Here is a 19,097-nt window from a genome sequence, read left to right on the forward strand (position 1 = left end):
GGGGGCAATATGCTGACTTTGTAAACCTCTTAGAGAGGGCTGAAAGCCCTATGAAGCGGTATATAAGTCTAACTGCTATTGCTAAAGTATGTAGATTTTCATATACGTGCTGCTAATCTCTCTATAGTAGAGTACTGTAATTGCAAACAGAAGAACAGAGAGCAGGAGCTGCTCCAGAAAAAGCTCTTTGAGTAACACAGCTTGCTAACCAATTGGAGTAGGAAGAGGGACGAACCAGACAAAAAATATTTTTTCTCCCATTTCCTAAAAAGAAAACTCCCTTCAAAGTGTATGCCATAAATGAACAGATTGCGGGATTCTGCCTTAGGCTTCATTCAACTATCAGAATATCTTAATCCAAGAGCTGACAATTATCTCTCTATATGCACATACGTTTGGTCCCTGTTTTGTATAAGCAGACCTAGTGTGCTTATACATACTGTCAAGGTAAGCATATAAGTGATTTATTTTTCTGTCACATTCCAGTTGGAACAAGGCCACAGCTTTGCTCTCGGCCTTCTACACAGAGGCTACAATTTCACAACTGCCCTGGCTTTGCTTTCTGCAAATCCTGGGATACATAATGAAATCTCTGATACGAAGCATATAGACCAGTCATTAGTTAATTAAGGCTATCTATTGCTAACTATTCTTGCAAAGTTTGCTCTGTTATCCCGTGCTCATAGTTGGGGCCAGAATGAATTGCCTTTTCTTTTGGTGCTCAAATATTGCCCTGGACCAAGTAAAAAAGGAAGATGTCACATGTCAGCTAGTAGTGCCATGCAGGATGCTTAATTGATGCCATAAAGCAGTGTTTCTCAACCTTGGCAACTTGAAGATGTCTGGACTTCAACTCCTAGAATTCCAGACATCTTCAAGTTGCCAAGGTTGAGAAACACTGCCATAAAGGTTTAAGAGGGCTTAATATTAAAAAAGAAAAAAATGCCTGGATTTTAGCAGGACAACTGTCTCAGAACAACTCAACAACAGACGCAAATGGCACCCCAGCAGCCACAGGTAACTTTTAATTCAATGGACACTGAAGTACATATGGAAGTGCACAAACATCTGTGTTAAGAGGTGAAAGGAAGCATTAGGCAGAGCTACATTTCTACGTAAGTGAAATAACTTGGATGGTTTTCACACTTGACCCCCCCCTAGTGCTGCTAAAGAGGGGGGTTTGTTTTGCAGCCCATGAAACTGCAATTAAAACAGTGGTTCCACAGCACATTTAATTTAGTACTGTACTATATTTTTCTCACAACCCCAATTTCTACAGCTTTAATTAGAAGTTTCCTCTTGGTGAACTTCTGCCCACGGTTCCAATTGCTGCATTAACAGTGGGATTTTATCTATACATTAATGGTCTGTTTCTTTCTGTTTGGGGGAGCTTTAATTATTATTATTATTTTATTATTATTATTATAATAACACTATAAGTGAACAAAAGGAGAGATGGAGAAGTCAACCATGACTTGCCCTCTTTCAGGGAATAAATTATTGCTGTTGTTCACTAGTGTTATCCCCACACCGAAACAAAGACCAGAAGCTGTAAAGGGGAAACTGCTAATTAAAGGCACAAAAGCATGAAAAACTTAACGCCACTTTATCAGTTCACATATTAGATAGGCTGCTAAGACAATCACATTAAAAAAAATGTGACTAAAATGTCTTTAAAAAGTGGGAAGGCAATACAGGAATATACCGAAACGTTGGCAATTTTTATCATCCACGTCTCCGCAGAAAGTAAGTGAAATGACGGATATCAAATCCCTGTACAAGAATGGAAGCAACTTGGTCCCATATGATCCCGCCGGTGGTGGAAAGCTGACCCGACAAAATAGATTTGAGGTAGTTGAACACATTTTAAAACCGCTTTCTCTCTCCCTTTTTAAAAATAATTCTTTGCAAATAGTAAAAGAAACCCTGTTGGAAGATGTCTAAGTGAGGACTTTTCCTTGCTGCGTTATGTTAATGTTATATTTTCATAGAAAGTTGTTTTATATATACGGAAAGTTGTTAGTAAATTCACCACTGACCCATCCTCAGAAATGGTACAATCCATCTCGTCTCTCCCCAGTTCATTTGGGCATTTGAAGGTCAGTCTAGCACTTCAACAGAGGAATTCCCTGCCCCAGTCGAGGTTAAACAGGCTCCCCCATTCATGACCAGTTTGCATCCTTAAGGTTTCTGACAGGCGCATTCAGAGTGGTGAGTAAGCTGCCCAAAATTGGCTCAGTCCACAAGGGGTATTTAAGATTCGGAGTCTTCCTTGGTCTGTATACACAAGCAAATTAGTGGCAGACATGATCAGTGAAGAAAAAAAGGGTTACGTACGTGGGCAAAAAGTTGATGCAGGGAGTTGAATCATCTAGAATTATACTGTAAAAAAAATATCAACATTTGTAATGCCTAAATGAACTGGCATTGTCCCACACTTTGCAATTCAAAAGAACAGCCAGGCGGCCCAAGGGGATGCCATATCCAAAGTATCTCCTTGTAACACCGGAATGCAAGAGGATGGGGGGCTTGTTTCTGCGGAATACCCATTTTCTGGCATCTCCCCCAATCCCTCCACATCATATCAAGAAGAGTAATTTTTTTTCCAGGCTTTTATTTAGCAAAAGAAAAAGTAATTATAAAATGAACTAATAAAAAGCCCATGCTGCTGCAGGGGCATTCCCCACCTCACCACAATTCCTTAATCCCTGAAGGGGGATTCTTATTCTTATTTTTTTTAATTTATTTTATTTTATTTTTGGGGGGAGGGAAGGAGGGGGGGGGATTGAATCCCTCCAGGCTGCAGTGCAAATATTTACACAGACTCTTAAGAACAAAAGGGTTGAGGGGGGGGGGCGCGTGAGGGGCGGGACGGAGGACTTTTTACACTGAAATCTCTACACCCAGGGAATGGAATCATTTACAGCCAATAATCTTAACAAGATGCAATAATAAATTAATGAGTAAGGCACTGCACCCAGTGAGGGCACAACAGGTGGGGTAGGAGTGAATGTTTTCTTTTTTGGGGGGAAGGGGGGGAGCACTGTCAGGTAAGATTAAAAATATCAAATTGCCATGGTTACCAAAAACAGAACAAGGGCAGATTCCACCAGCTACCAACAAAGAGTGGGGGATTAGGGAGATGATCGGTATGATTGAAGAGAGGGGTCCACAAACATTTGGGGTGATGGGGGGGCGGTCCGTTTAGCTGCCGGCTTGAGGGGGAGGGGGCATGATCAGGCTGCACCCCAACCTCATTGCTTATTCTGGGTGGCCCCTCCCAAGGCAGAGGCAGAGGGGGGGCAGGTGCTTGTTATTGCTTCCAGACTGAAGGCTGGGGAGGGGAGGCACCACAGCGACTTTCTGCCACCCCGGGGGCACCCCAGGTCTCTTGCCCCCCCGGGAGGTTAAAAAGATCAAGTCTGTTCCCCTTTGTGGGGGCCACAAGCCAAGTTGGAGGTAGAGTCCCTTCGGAGGCGCCTCTCTGGGATGCCTGCCGCCCGCTCCCTTCGCCCTCCTGCCCCTTCCGGCATCCTCAGCTTGTTCCCGAAACGAGAGTGGTGACTTGTTCTAGCTTCAGCCTCAGTTTGTGTTTCCGGCAGGCAGCATCCCGTTCCAACGCAGTCAGGATCTGGAGGCAAGGTGGGGACGGCGGGGTGGGGGTGGGGGTGGAGAGATTGGAAGCAAAAGATTCAGTCCAAGCGGAGGAAGAGAGAGAGATAGATAGATAGATAGAGATAGATAGATAGATAGAGAGAGATGGATAGATGGATAGATGGATAGATGGATGGATGGATGGATGGATGGATGGAGCGATAGAGAGAGAGAGAGAGAGATAAAGATATATATATATATATATAGATAGATAGATAGATAGATAGATAGATAGATAGATAGATAGATAGAGATAGAGAGAGAGATTGATAGAGAGATAGAGATAGAGAGATGGATAGAGATAGATAGATAGATAGATATAGAGATAGATAGATAGATAGATAGATAGATAGATAGATAGATAGATAGATAGATAGAGGGGGGGGGGAGAGGCCAGGAGGAGCTAAGCACTAAACTCCCAGGAGCAAAAAGGGGTATAAGATCCAGGGACCAGGATGGAGAGATATCCAGTAAAATTGGAAAGGGATGTTCAACAGCAAGGAGTAAAAAAAGGCTGGCAAGATGATTTCCCACTTATTACGATGGAATTTTTGGGCTGGAATGTTGGAAAAAGAGAGGCTTCCTTCCCTGGGACAGATTCACAGATTTTTGGCTCCTTGGGATTAAACCAGAGGTGGGTTCCTACCAGTTTGCACCTATTCGGTAGAACCGGTTCGTCAAATTCCAAATTTTTTGAAACCTACCACTGGTCCTTGGATATGATTATTCTACACTATCATGCTCATATTTATAAAACTCAGTGCCTCTGTGAAAGGTAAGGATGACTACTGCGTTTGTGGTGCAATCAGAACATTGCGTGTGCTGAAGTTGTTTTAACGCAAACCAAAGATGCCTTTTAAAAAACAAGTTTACGTCATATTCTTATGCATGCCAGTGCTGTGTGTGAGGTAATTTAAGGTGGTTCTGACAAGTGTCGTCGGCATCTTCATATCCGGTCACATGGGCGGCAAGCCACTCCCATCCTGTCACATGGGCTGCAAGCCACTCCCACAAAGGAGGCCACACCCACAGAGTAGGTTCGAACAATTTTTGAAACCCACCACTGCTTCCTTCCCTGGGACAGATTCACAGATTTTTGGCTCCTTGGGATTAAACCATCTGTAAAACAGGGCCCTTCCTCTGAAAGCTGGCACACAATCTATTTGCAAGAGGTAAAAGGGTGATAGGCATAGAAGGGGAAACTAAAAAGAAGAAGAAAAGGGACGGAAGGGTGGCGCAGATATTAAAAGGCTCCGTTTGTCACAATTGTCTTCTCCAAAGCCGTAAATCACCCCTTGGCTATTGAACCGTTGGACTAATTTTATGAGAGGCCCCAGAGCTGAACAAAAGGAGAGGAGCTGACTGAGGACACGTCTAATCAGGTTGCCATCCAGCCTCCGCTGAACAAGGCAGGTTCTCTGCCCTATAAGATGCATAGTTGGCGACTCCCTTGAGGACAAGGTGGCGGGTTTGCAGACTGGTTCAGAAGGGGAAAGGGGGAAGGAAAAGTTGCGACCTAGCCATGGCCTCACCTCATCACGGTACCTTCCCACATAGCTGTAGAGCTCTCCCAGTGCACCCAACGTGTTAAATTCCCCTGCATGCTGACGAGATTGCTCTACCAGGTAGGCATCCATGTCTTGGTCACTAATGGAAGCCATCTTGGTGATGTCCCGGTAGTACCTAGAACATAGAGACAAATATTGTTTTAGGATTTCATGCATCTGCAGATATAATAGATAGATGACTCCGTCTAATCTCAGTAGAGAGCGGAGGGGGGGGGGCAGGAACCAAGCACAATCCTAAACATAAATATGATACTGTTGTGGCCCAGCAGGAGCCGTTGGAGCTGCCACCAGACTCCGACAGCGAGGGGCCCTATGAGTCGGCTCTGGAGGATGTGGAGGACCCTGGACAGGGTTCCGACTCCGAGCAGGGCACAGAGAGACTGGTTGGCCACCAGGTGGCGCCTGTGCCTTGGACCAGTGGGGAGGAGATAAGGGAGAGTGATCCAGAAGCCAGCAGTGATTTGTTCCTGGATGCACGCCATTGAAGAGCTACGAGGCGTCAGGAACAATTACGCAATTACAGGAGGTGATTGTACTCAGCTGCTGGTCATTAGGCTCCTCTCCAGACTATAAAAAGCTACTTGTGCACACGCCCCTCTTTGCAGAAGTCAACGCAGGATTGAATGTCGGAGGACATTACTGTGAGCTTGGCAGGCTGGATTGCTGCCAAGCCTTATCTGTGTTTATTGCTGCCTGAGTTTCTCTGAGTTGCTGCCAAGGTCCTTATCTGTTTGTTATGCTTGGCTTTCAGCCACTAAAGTTTTGGTGTCTTGCTATTAAAATACATTCCAGTTAAGCTTCTCTCGGCATTCGTTACTGGACGGAGGAGGGGGTCAGAACATGATAATATTCTATTTTTCTGGATTCATTGCAATTGATTTTTGCCTTGAGTACACCAATGGGTAGTCAGCATACAAATTCAGCAAATAACATCCTTGACACTGAGCTGCATTTTCTGAAATACTTAGCTCAAATATTGCATAAATGGCATATTTGGGTAAATATTGATTTTAATCATTAGTCTGGCATGCAAACTTCAGGTGGTGGGGGGAGGGGATCTAGATGCCAAATTTGGTATCCAGCAGAGAGAGCTGCAGAGAGAGCTGCTATAATGCCAGGAACTTTGAGATGACAAGGCAGAAAATCAAAAGGAGCATTAAGGAACTAGAGTGCCACAATCTGGAACAATTCAATCTTCATTCAGACCTCCCTACATATTTTTGATGACATCATCTTTGACTATTGGCAATTGGATAATGAAGGGCAATTATCTAAAAAAATGTGGAAGGTATTACATTGACCCATTCTTTCCAATGATTCCTTAATTTTGGACCCGATGTACTGCATGCAAGTACAGATGTTTCCAAATAAGTCTAAGAAGCGAATTGTGTGTTCTGTTTTTAATATGGCAACCTCACTCCCCATGAAAATTGTAAGCAAGAATACTAAAACAATGTCTAAACCTAATCAATTAACTTTCCATAATCATGACAACTCTCCCAATATGTGGAAAAGCAACTACATTTTTTAGCAATCTCTGTGCTGGTTGGGAAATTTGGAAATTGGTCAACCCAGATTAGAGAAAGTTGGGCAGATTTATCGTGGATTACGTGGACAAATTCTTTTGCTATAATTTCTGGATAGTGTCAAGCTTCGGAGAGCCATAGCTGTAAATCCTGGCTCTCTAGACAAATAACTCCTTATTCTATAATTGGCTGATTTGGTTGAAGGCTCACAAACATGACTAGGCAAGATGAATCTCTATTGCGGACAAGACTGAAGCCATATATACAGATAAATCAAAGGTTATATAAATCAGTACTCCAAGATTTAAACTCTAGGCGTTTTTGCTCCTTCTTTCCTGAGTCAATAGATATTTGGCCTTCTCTTCTGATGGCCTCAGAAAGCAATAGCAATAGCAATAGCAGTTGGACTTATATACCGCTTCATAGGGCTTTCAGCCCTCTCTAAGCGGTTTACAGAGAGTCAGCATATTGCCCCCAACAACAATCCGGGTCCTCATTTTACCCACCTCGGAAGGATGGAAGGCTGAGTCAACCCTGAGCCGGTGAGATTTGAACAGCCGAACTGCAGAACTGCAGTCAGCTGAAATAGCCTGCAATGCTGCATTTAACCACTGCGCCACCTCGGCTCTTGATCTGTGCTGACATAACCGTTCTTTCTAACATGAGAATGGTCGATTCCTGCTTTGCCAACACTATTCTCTACAAATGGGGTAACCACTAGATCAGAGGTGGTATTCAGCAGGTTCTGACCAGTTCTGGAGAACCGGTTAATACCACCTCTGACTGGTCCTGCCCCCATCTATTCTCTGCCTCCCGAGTCCCAGCTGATCGGGAGGGAATGGAGATTTTGCAGTATCCTTCCCCTGCCACGCCCAGCAAGCCATGCCACACCCATCAAGCCACGCCCACAGAACCAGTAGTAAACAATTTTGAATCCCACCACTGCACTAGATCTGTGGTGGTGACCTTAGCATGCTGCCAGAAAACAAGCTTTGTATGCAGAAGAGCTTAATTAGTAGCATGTGACGTGGAGAAAACCCGTGACCCGTCAAAACCGCGCTCGACTAAGCCGCGCCCGATTAAACCGCGTCGCTGACGTCATCAACAGGGCGACAACAACCAGCACGGAGAAAGAAGGGCGCTTTAAATAGGGCTTTAAAAGCAAGCCGATTCAACTTAAGGTAAGGGTTAGGTTTAGGGTTAGGTTAAGGGTTAGGTTAAGGGTTAGGGTTAGGGTTAGGGTTAGGGTTAGGGTTAGGGTTAGGGTTAGGTTTAGGGTTAGGTTAAGGGTTAGGTTTAGGGTTAGATTAAGGGTTAGGATTAGGTTTAGGGTTAGGTTAAGTGTTAGGTTTAGGGTTAGGTTTAGGGTTAGGTTTAGGGTTAGGTTTAGGATTAGGTTTAGGGGGGTTAGGTTTAGGTTTAGGGTTAAGTTTAGGTTTAGGGTTAAGTTTAGGTTTAGGGTTTACAGCGTGCTTCTGTCTCCGCGCTGTTGTCGCCCTGTTGATGATGTCAGCGGCGCGGTTTAGTCGAGTGTGGTTTTGTGGTGGAACCGAGAAAACCTGGCCCAAGTTCCTAAAAGACTGATAATAGTGGGGAAAAAACCCAAATGAACCTAAAGGGGTTGTATACATGAGGGGGTGGGGTGTCAACTGCTTTTCTAATGACTCCCCTTTTATTAGCACATAGAAGAGTCGATAGGTCGGGGGTGGGAGTGTTTGGCCCATTTTACAGCATATTTCTTACCTCCAAACAGCAAGAAGGCATACAACTGATCCTTAAAAGTTACGGCTGAAGATGTCAGAATGCCACATGTGACACTTAGGGAAAGAGTCCCTTGGATTAAATTGTATTGTAAACAAATTTCTCTCAGGATCAAACTCTGTACAAACTTAGTTGATTGCTTGTTACCTTTTTCTGTGAAGTCATGTAATGCCCCAAGTTCACACAAACCATCAAGGATTATTCAGGAATCATCAACAGGCTACTGAAGATACCGAGTGTGAGGCAGTACCGCTAGCCATTCTTTGGGCCAAGGCATGAGTCCAACTGTACAGGTCAGTGGTGGGTTCCGGATTCCCGGTTGGAACGGCCCTGGAGTCACCCACATGTATGCGCGCAATGCATGCGCACATGTGCATGGCACGTGCATGCGTTGTAGTGTCAAATGACGCTTCCGCAAGCCTCCACGATGCTCCAGCTGCTCCGCGGAGCATTGTGCAGGTGCCGTACGAGCCATGTGTGTGTGCGGAAGCGCCAAAAACTTAAAGCACAGGTAAGGAGCGCGGGCGGGCAGGTGCGCCCTCTGGAGCACCGTACCGGAACGGTACTCGGTGCTCCGGGCAGGATCAGGTACGCCTGTACCGGGGCGTATCGCCTGCAACTCATCCCTGGTACAAGTAGACTCACATTACAACCATTTGTTTAGTGACTGTTCAAAGTTGCAACAGTCCTGAAAAAAAGTGACATATGACCATTTTTCATACTTACTACTGGTGCAGCATCCTCATGTTCTGGGACCAAAAACTTGACGCTTGGCAACTGGTTTGTATTTATGACGGTTGCAGTGTCCCAGGCTCACGCGATCACTTTTTGCAAACTTCTGACAAGCATAGTCAATGGGGGAGCCAGATTCACCCAACCAGTGTGTTACTAATTTAACAACTGTAGTGATTCACTTAACAACTGTAGCAAGAAAGGTTGTAAAGGGGGCAAAACTCCCTTAACTGGCTCACTAAGCAACATAAATTTGGAGCTCAACTATGATCGTATGTCAAGGACCCCCTGCAATGATCTAGCACCTGGGTTTTCCTGCCCCTCTGCCTTAATTGCTACTTGAAAACAGAGACCCATTCCTGCTTCTACGTCAGGTGGCCTGCAACCCGTGGCTCTGGAGCTGCATGTGGCTCTTTCGTCCCTTTGCTGCAGCTCTCTGTCACTGGCAGTGACGTGCAGTCAGGGGAGGCACAGCCTCACCACTGTCATCATGAAAAACAAATAAAATGTAAAAGGAAAAAGGCTGAGCTAGTTGCTGCCAGAGTCACAGTGGATGACTCTGCTTAGTGCTTAACTGTTTAAAAAAGCCTCTAAAAAAGCGCCCTCTACAGGAGGAGGCGGGAGAACCAACGTGCCTCATTTAGTCTGACTTTATGATCACTCGAGCAGAGTTAAGCAAGGGTTAAAAGCCGAAAAATTCCTTATGTAGATGAGGCACTTGGTTCTCTTGCCTCCTCCTGTAGAGGGCGTAACTGGTGCAACTTTGTGTGTGTGTGTGTGTGTGTGCATGCGTGTGTTTGTTCCTTCACTCAAACAAACTCTCTCTCAATTTGAGAGAGAGTTTGTTTGAGAGGGAAGAGAGGGAAGGGGTCAGGAGAGGCAGGGAGGGCAGCCTCACCAGCCATAAACCTCACCGCACGTCACTGGTCAGCTCTACCATTGATACGGCTTTCGGTTAGGAGAGGTAGGGGAAAAAGGACGCTGTGTTAAGAGGAGACTCTATGGTGGGGGAACGGACTTCCAGTCGCCTCCAGAATTAAACAGGGGGCTTCCAGGTAGGATCTTTGTGGCTCTTTTGTTTAAGGTTGCTGACCTCTGTTCTACGTAATGCAGCCGTGTGAAACTCGCATCATCACATCGTCATGTGACGTATCGTGACGTTTCCCCCTCCTACGCTAAAACGGAGGTGGGTGTGGCCAGTGCATGACACATCCAGCCTGTGGACTGCGAGTTTGACACCCCTGATGTAGTGGAAGGAAGAGGCGGCCACCTATCACACATCTTTTAGTGATTCAATCAAGCAGCCTTGGTTTTGTTAGCCAAACTTGTTGAATTCACACCACATGATTAAGCTAAATGCAGTTGGCTAGTGTGCATTTCAGCATGTTGTGGTAACCCTTTGGTTGCTTTAGCATGTTGTGTGAACTAGCTCATCATATTAATGGTTGACCGACAAATGCGCGCTCGACAAAAGCGCGCCGACAAAACCGCGGGGAGAAAAGTGCAAGTTTGAAATCGCGCCAATGAATGACCACAGAAGCGCGCCGACAACAGCGCGCCGACAGAAGCGCGCCCTAAACCTAACCCTAAAGGTAACCCTACAGGTAACCCTAAACCTAACCCTAACCTAACGCTAAACCTAACTCTTACCCTAACCCTTACCTTAACCGTAATCGCGCTTCTGTCGCCACTCTTTTGTTGGTGCGCCTTTGTGGGTGCGCTGTCGATGTCGTTTTATCGCCGCGCTGTTGACGGGCGCGCATTTGTTGGGTCACGTATATTAATAAGTAAGAGAGTTTATTTGTTTGGTTACAATATATACTGTGAACGGAGCAATTGTGTTTTGTTTTTGTTTCATCATCCATATCCCCCCCCCCGCAACTTATCCAGCACCTCACCTTTCTACCCAGCCTTTATAAACAGGGATATCCTTGGCATATAATAGCTTTGTCGAAGGGGAATCCTTGCCCAGGCGGTGCTCAGAGGTGGAGCAGGAGTCCATGAAGGTCTGGGCCACAACGGAGAGGCAAGCGTCCGTGATGCTGCTCTTGTGAATATCGAAAACAAACTGTGGGTTCTTGATGACATTCACCCAAAACCTCAAGGGCAAACTAGAATTGAGAGAGAGGTAAATGGAGAGAGACATTGGTATTGGAAGAACTGTCATCGCTTGAGCCAAATCATCTGTTTGCAAAGAAGAAGAGAAAATGAAAGGGAGTTAAAGGCTGATGTTGACTTTCATTGTTCCATTAGATGCTTTTGAAGAGTGGCTTTGGGTTGGCTTAAAGCTGAGTGAACTCTGGGAAACACCTGAGTTAAAGCAGATTGATAGGTACTCAGTCAGGCTAGGCTGTGGGTTCACAGGCATACAGCCATAGCATGTGTTGACAACAAACCAAAATGCAGACTTCTCACCAGTTGCTTTTCCAGGTATGTCGAACATCAGGATCACCAATCTGTCTCCGCTCTGCTTGTTCATCCAGGAAGTCAAACATGTATTTGATAGGCAAGGGAAGGGCACTGGCCCGGTGTGCTGTGCTGAACACTGTCTCAAACAGATCATCAACAAACTTCTGCAACGTTCCCTGGAAAAGACAAATACTTCTGGAATGTATCTTTTGAGGAGGTTGGAAAGAACAACTTGTTAATCTGGGGATATCACAACAGCCTTTCCTAACTCCCCCCACCCCAATTAAGAGCCAAGGTAGCGCAGTGGTTAGGGTGCAGTACTGCAGGCCACCTCAGCTGACTGTTATCTGCAGTTCAGCGGTTCGGCTCAGGGTTGACTCAGCCTTCCATCCTTCCGAGGTGGGTGAAATGAGGACCCAGACTGTGGGGGAGATATGCTGACTCTGTAAACCGCTTAGAGAGGGCTGAAAGCCCTATGAAGCGGTATATAAGTCTAACTGCTATTGCTATTGCTATAAGAAGTACCAAAATTCCACCAAACAAAAATGACAGAAGTGATCAACAATGGGAGATTTTCCATTAAACTTGGTAGGTGGAACATCTGGCAGAGTAGAGGCTGTGATTTGAATCTATAAAGATTGATTGATTGATTTCATTTCATTTCTATAGCTGTCCATCTCAGCACACAACTCGGGGGGGGGGGGCTTACAATATCTATCTGAGGAGTTCTTCCTATATTCTGAAAAGGGCAATTTCATTACCAGATTTCCAGGCTTCATAACCTTGGAGAAAAATGTACACAGCTGCTTTGGCAAAGCCAATCTTGCATTCCTCAAGAATGCATTTGGTTTGTCCCTCATTGCTTCCACTAGATGCCCAAACTGGCCCATTTTTTCAGTTGCCTCCTCAATACCACATGATCTGAAAACTGCCACATGGTGTCTAGATCAATGTGTATGAAATAGTTTGATAAATTATGCAAAGGAAGAATAATTAATTTTGCAAAAGCTAAGGTCCTTATTAGGATCCCACAGAAAATAAAATCAGTACAGCTGTCAGAGAATAATCTCAATATTTCCCAGAAAAATAACGAAGTGTTCTGTTCCAGATATTCTTTCCCAGCTCTTCTCATACTCTGTTACTAGAGTTTGATTATAAATCTGCATCAAATGGCCCTGATTTGGAACTATAACATTAATCCCTTCAAAATCCACAATCTTAAATTGCATCTACATTTCAACAGAAGCCCCTTTCCCATCAATTTAAATTATTGTGGTTTTTGCCAAAGTACATGGGAATGATTGCCCTGTGAGGATCTTGATAGCATCACTATATATTACCAAATGATATTACAACAAAGTTCCAGATAACAATAGTGTAATCAAATCAAGCACACAGAGAGGGAACACAAATATACGCAACTACAATTCAAGACTTCAAATGGTACTTGCTTTTCTTTTTCACTACAGCTGGCAACTTACAGCTTTGATTTTTGCCAGATCTGATGTTGCACAGTGCCAATAAAGCACCTGAAACTTTATTTAGATGTCAGCTGGCAAGCATTGAAATGTGGTAGAAGAGCATAGAGTCCAGAGCAAGGGAACCAATATTCCTGCTCCTGTTGCTAGATACGAGGTGGGTTAAGCAACGTTCCGCTTGGAAGGGACATTCAGGCTTTCTATGTGGAGAACTTGGCAAGACTGAACAAAAACTGAAATTCTGGGGAGAAAATTTGGAGAAATGTCTCTTTAGCAAAGTTTTAGAGTTATGGAGCAAACAAAGGCTGAAAAAATCTCTTGGTCGACTATTAAAGGACTGGTTCTGAAACTGTGCAATATCTTACCTTCCAATGAAAGAGACCAATCAACCGAAGAATTTTGGCAGGCAGGGTTCAGAAGAAGAGCCTTTTCTGCTGTGGCCCCTGCCGTCTGGAATATTCTCCAGTTGGAGATGTCTTCCCCCACATTCCTGGCCTTCTGGAAGAGCCTAAAAATCTGGCTCTGCTGCTTGGCCTAGGGCCCTGACAGGGGCTTGCTATGTTGTGGGTGGCTGACGGGGTAGAGAAGATTCTCATCCACAGGCCACCCATCAAACTGGCTTTTAATTTTTCTATTCAATTTTTCTAATTTTAATTGCTGTTTAGCACTGGGTCTTTATTCTGTTGTAAGTCCGGCAAAGTCACTGAATCAGTGAGATGGGCAGCACAGACACTAGATAAGCAAATAAATAAAATAAAGGCTTGATTTAAACTTAGACCATCTTGCCTGAATGTGTCCACTCCAGGTTGTAGGGTTAATGTAGGTTGTAGGCGTGACCCGACAAATGCACGAACGATAAAAGCGCGCTGACAAAACCGCGGCGCTAAAACCGCGATGTCAAAAGCGCGCCGACAACAGCGCGCCGACAAAAGCGCACCGACAGAAGTGCGATTTAAGTTAAGGTAAGGTTTAGGTTTAGGGTTAAGTTTAGGGTTAGGTTTAGGGTTAGGTTTACGGTTAGGTTTAGGGTTACAGCGCGCTTCTGTCGGCGCGCTGTTGTTGGCGCGCTTCAGCGCTCATTCGTCGGCGCGCTTTTGTCGGCGCGCTTTTGTCACCGCGGTTTAGTCAGGCGCGCTTTTGTCGTTCGCACATTTGTGGGTGAACCGGTTGTAGGCTGATGTAGGGTGAAGACTAAAGGCCTGTCTACTAACTCCATGATCCAATTCTCTTCCAACCATACCTTGGTGGCAAGGAGCCGAGTGAGGTAGATCTCAGAAACCATCTTGCTCCCTCGCTCCCCTTCCTTGGGGTCTCCGAGATGCTCGTGGTTCTTGACCAGATGCCAGAGGCGGGTGCCTGAATCTTGATCTGGAGTGAGGATGGGAGCTCGGGAGCGCAAGCTCTCTGGGCTGCTGGATGTACGCAACAAACTCTCTGCAGGGGTGAGAAACGAAGTCACTTTTGAGTTTGCTCCATTTAACCCTGGGCCAAAGAGCCTGCTTTACAGGCAGCTCCTTCCAGCCCTGATTCAACTTTTTTTTAAAAAAAAACCTTTCCAAATCCAGAGGAGGGGGGGGGGGTTTGGTTGTTTTTCAGGCTCAGAGCCTGAAATCTGAGCAGAACCACTATTACCATCATCCTCACCCCTCCTGAGACCAAGTAAAGTATACCCCTTCCGCTCCAACCACAAAGTGGGAGTGGCGGTAAAATTATAGACATTTCGTGCCTGGAATAGCAAAGGAAATTACAGCTAGGCCAGGATAATGCTGGGAGGAAGCCCAGGGAATAAAAATCAGACGTGGCAAGAGCTGCCTGTCAAAGGCTGATCGCGGAAATACCGATAACTTAAGATCTCAGGTTTGCGGGGCTGCTGAACACATAGGATGGGGATGGCCTTTTCTCATGCAAAGAAGCATCCGCAGCCCATATAAAGCCTATGAGTATGTGTCAGAGAGAGGACACGTCTCTGCACGCCAAGCCACATAAAGAGACGACGGCAGAGGCTCATTTGCACAAGGCTATAATCTCAAGTTGATGAGGGCTCAGACAAAAAGATGGAAAGGCCGTATCCTGAAAATAAGTCAGCTTCAAGGGTAGGCCTTCCGTTTTCAGGGAGGAAAAAAACATGCTGGAATTAAGAGCAGGATCTCAACTTTCTTGCTTTCAAGCAAATTTCTAGAGCTTATGGTTATAACAGCAGCCTTGAAAATGTAAAGTGAACTGCAAGCAGGCAAGATTTTTCAGCGTTTGGAAAACCACAAAAAAAATGAGAAAGGGTGAACATTTGCATAATGTATAAAGATTGTAGAATTCGGCTCCTTAGTCAGAAAGTCTGGACTGCTCCAGGATACATTTTCAAAGAGTTCCTGCAAGTTACCCCACGTGTATGGAACATGTCCCAGGAACCTGCATGGCTGCTTTAAGGTGTTCCTGATAGGTGCAAAGGGCATTGCCCACATTTGCCCCTCCAAATAATATTTAAATCTGGATCTCTGCATAGCCCTGGTCTCGGTCCATCTGCTTAAATCTTAATGAGGTGGCCACATTCCCTTGGAAACCCTGTTGAAGGCTCTACTCTGAGGTCATCTACATCCATACTCCATCCTTCCCGCCCTCTGTTACCCATGCTGCTTTCTTCCTTGGGCAAGAAGCATGGATTCTTCCCTTGTCTGGGAACCAGGGGTGAAATCCAGCAGATTCTGGGGAACCGGTAGCAGAACTTTTGAGTAGTTCGGAGAACCGGTAGCGGAAATTTTGAGTGAGTTCGGAGAACTGGCAAATGCCACCTCTGGCTGGCCTCCAGAGTAGGATGGGGATGGAGATTTTGCAGCATCCTTCCCCTGCCACGCCCACCAAGCCACACGAAGCCACGCCCACAGAACCGGTAGTAAAGAAATTTGAATTTCCCCACTGCTGGGAACCCTTTAAAACACAAATAATTCTTTCCAAGGGTGCTTCCAACAGGGACAATCTATCTGATGTACTATTTTGGCAGAGGTCCAGGCAACATATAACTCACAAACAGCCCTGCTACGTTTTAGAGTATCTTCAAACCCGAATTGAATTAAGCATTTCTTTGCAATGTTAGGTTATGCCGTTGGAGAAAAATCCAGGATTCGCAAGTCATTCAGGGCAGACATGCATCTCTGTGATGGTGAAGATCCGTGACCCGTCAAAACCGCGGTCCACTAAAGCGCGCCCGATTAAAGCGCGTACCTGACGTCATCAGCAGCGTGACAAATACGACCGCGGAGAAAAAAGGGCGCTTTAAAAAGCGCTTTTAAAGCAAGCCAATTCACATAAAGGTAAGGGTTAGGGTTAGGTTAAGGGTTAGGGTTAGGTTTAGGGTTACGTTAAGCATTAGGGTTAGGTTTAGGGTTAGGTTAAGGGTTAGCGTTAGGTTTAGCGTTAGGTTAAGGGTTAGGTATAGGGTTAGGTTTAGGGTTAGGTTAAGGGTTAGGCTTAGGGTTAGGCTTAGGGTTAGGTTTGGGGGGGTTAGGTTTAGATTTACGCGTTAATTTTAAGTTTACCGCTCACAGCGTGCTGTTTTCGTCGCGCTGTGATGACGTCACGGACGCGCTTTCGTCGAGCGCGCTTTAGTCTACCGCGGTTTTGTGGTGGAACCGTGAAGATCGGGGTGGGTGGGCGGGTGGGTGGAGTGGAGGTGCCATTCCTTACCATAGCGACTCAGCGAATGGGTGAAAGTGAAGGAGCTTGCAATATTGTAGCCTGATGCCTGCCTAGGAACCAAGGCCACCGTGGAGCCATCTGCTACCTGTGGTGTTAAATTGCAGAGATGGCAGGAATGGAAATGGGGGGGGGGGGAAAGTGGGTTCAAAGATAAGATGGATTGGGATGGAGGAAGAGAAGAAAGAGGAATGTTGACCAGTTAACAACAGTAATAATACTTAGCATTAATATAGCAGACTTCATACTAGGCAGTCCTTTTGGTGCCCTCTGAGATTCGTGGTTTGGTTGCAGACGTTTCATGACCAAAGGAGGTAACATTATCAGTGTTCTGATGATGTCACCATCCCAGCACTGATGTTGTTGCCTAGTTTGGTAGTGAAACTTCTGCAAGAAAACCACCGAACTCAGAGAACACCGAGGACCTCCACAACTTAACCCTGATATTCTCTTCTATCTGTACACATCAAACTTTCAATGCATTTTTCGCAGTCATTGTATACTCTGCAAATTAGAGGAGAATCATTATTCTCATAGACCCTAGAGCCGGGATGGCGAACCTCTCATGGACCCTAGAGCCGGGATGGCGAACCTATGGCACGCTTGCCACAGATGGCATGCAGAGCCATTGGTCAGGGCACGTGAGTTGTTGCCCTGTCAGCTGGCTCAGCGCAACTGAGTTAAACCTTTTTAAAGCCATTTTTCGCCCTCCCCAGGCTCCAGAGGCTTTATAGGAGTCCTGGGAGGCCCCCGAAAGAGCCTCCCCCGTCCGGAGCCTTCAAGAGCTTCCCTGAAGCCTCTGGAGCGCAAAAAAAGGGCCCTATGGGCAAACCGGAAGTTCGGGAACGGATTTCTGGTTTGCTCATAGGGTCGATTTAAGCCCTCCGGAGGCTTCAGGGAAGCCTACTGAAGGTCCCTGAAGCCTCTGGAGGGCTTAAACCGGCCCTACAAGCAAACCGGAAGTGACTTCCGGTTTGCTCGTAGGGTCGTTTTTAGTCCTCCAGAGGCAGGGACACTCCCGGAGGGGGGGTGGGGGGGGCAGGGAGGCTGTTTTCACCCTCCCCAGGGTCCTATAAAGCCTCTGGATTCTGGGGAGGATGAAAAAAGCATGCAAAAAATGGGGGGACCACCTCTCACGTGCGCATGCGCACTGGGGGGGGGTCACGCATTGTATTATGGGTGCGGCATGCTCACGCACAACCCCCCTTCACTCCACCCCCCCTTATGACACACGAGCCAAAAAAGGTTCACCATCGCTGACCTAGAGTAAGGGTATAGAAACGAGAAAAAGTTTGTGAACTTTTTAGAACTATCTTCAATCATGCAGTCAAGAGAACATGCCAAAGTATCAATTCATAAATACTTGTCAATAAACACTAGGACCTACCTAACGTGATCTGAGCTTCATTTTGGCTGTTTGTTTTACCACAGTAGCCTGGTGGTAGGTGACAATACTGGATTGCAGATAGCTTTGAAGGGATTACTAACTTTCTATCATCACAATATTTGGGCACTCCTTCCTACAAATATTGGGGCAATTAAGAGAAAGCTAGTTTGGGCAAAGCCCTCTGATCAAGTTTATGATCCGGCCAAAAGCTGAACAGGAAGCTTCTTAGTTCCAAATTTAAGCAATTATACATTGCACTAATTTCTAAAAAAATATACACGAACAAACCGCCAACGTGAGGAGGACTTCCAAGGCAACCCAAGACTATTTAAGAGCGGCACCTTGAGGTAAGCCTTAATCCAAAACCAAGAGCCAATGTGTATGTGTGTGGGGTGTCTTTATTCAGAGAAATTACGTTTCCTCCTCTTGATCTCAGCAGATTCTACTCTAGTGGTGACTAAAGGATTCTTCACAATATGTTGACTGCTGGTAATATTAATATTACAGTAACATTATGGTAAGCGTGACTACTATAATACAAATTACTCAGAACTTTAAAAGAAAGCTAAAACTGTACATTCACGTATACTATTGGGTAATTCAGTTTTTAATCCCCAAACTGAAGCATACATATTTAAGATAGTTAATTAGGGATGGTGGCGAATATCCATAGCTGGGCTGGAGGATGGAGGTGGAGGTTCGTTCCCTGAGCTCGGAGAACGAACCTCTAACCTCACATTTGATTCAGTCCAGGAAAGGAAGGCAAATACCTGATAATGTCCCAACGTGTTGAGGCGCTTCCAGTCTCCTTCAATTTTACTCGTGGCGTCTTCATCCTGCAAGATGGTCCGTCCCCCAGCACCCTGACACCACTCTGGGATAAACCGGAAGACGA

The 19,097-nt window shown here is 45.7% G+C and overlaps 1 protein-coding gene across 1 annotated transcript in view; it reads right to left on the bottom strand.

Annotated features, from left to right (window-relative positions):
* Positions 1 to 2,856: 2,856 nt before the first annotated feature.
* Positions 2,857 to 19,097, bottom strand: part of PLXNA3 (plexin A3) — a 94,639-nt gene continuing 78,398 nt past the window's right edge. Inside the window, exons 27-33 of the mRNA XM_087710847.1 lie at positions 18,973 to 19,076; positions 16,807 to 16,903; positions 14,369 to 14,562; positions 11,657 to 11,826; positions 11,140 to 11,352; positions 5,187 to 5,337; positions 2,857 to 3,631 (exon numbers count right to left, since the gene is read on the bottom strand). Of these exons, the coding sequence (XP_087566973.1) occupies positions 3,536 to 3,631; positions 5,187 to 5,337; positions 11,140 to 11,352; positions 11,657 to 11,826; positions 14,369 to 14,562; positions 16,807 to 16,903; positions 18,973 to 19,076 (1,025 nt within the window). The 3' untranslated portion in view covers positions 2,857 to 3,535. The remainder of the gene's footprint in view (positions 3,632 to 5,186; positions 5,338 to 11,139; positions 11,353 to 11,656; positions 11,827 to 14,368; positions 14,563 to 16,806; positions 16,904 to 18,972; positions 19,077 to 19,097) is intronic.

This window comes from Thamnophis sirtalis, unplaced genomic scaffold (assembly GCF_051295495.1).
Source record: "Thamnophis sirtalis isolate CommonGarterSnake01/CBP01778 unplaced genomic scaffold, rThaSir2_p1.2 scaffold_3, whole genome shotgun sequence".
NCBI classification, from domain to species: Eukaryota; Metazoa; Chordata; class Lepidosauria; order Squamata; family Natricidae; genus Thamnophis; species Thamnophis sirtalis.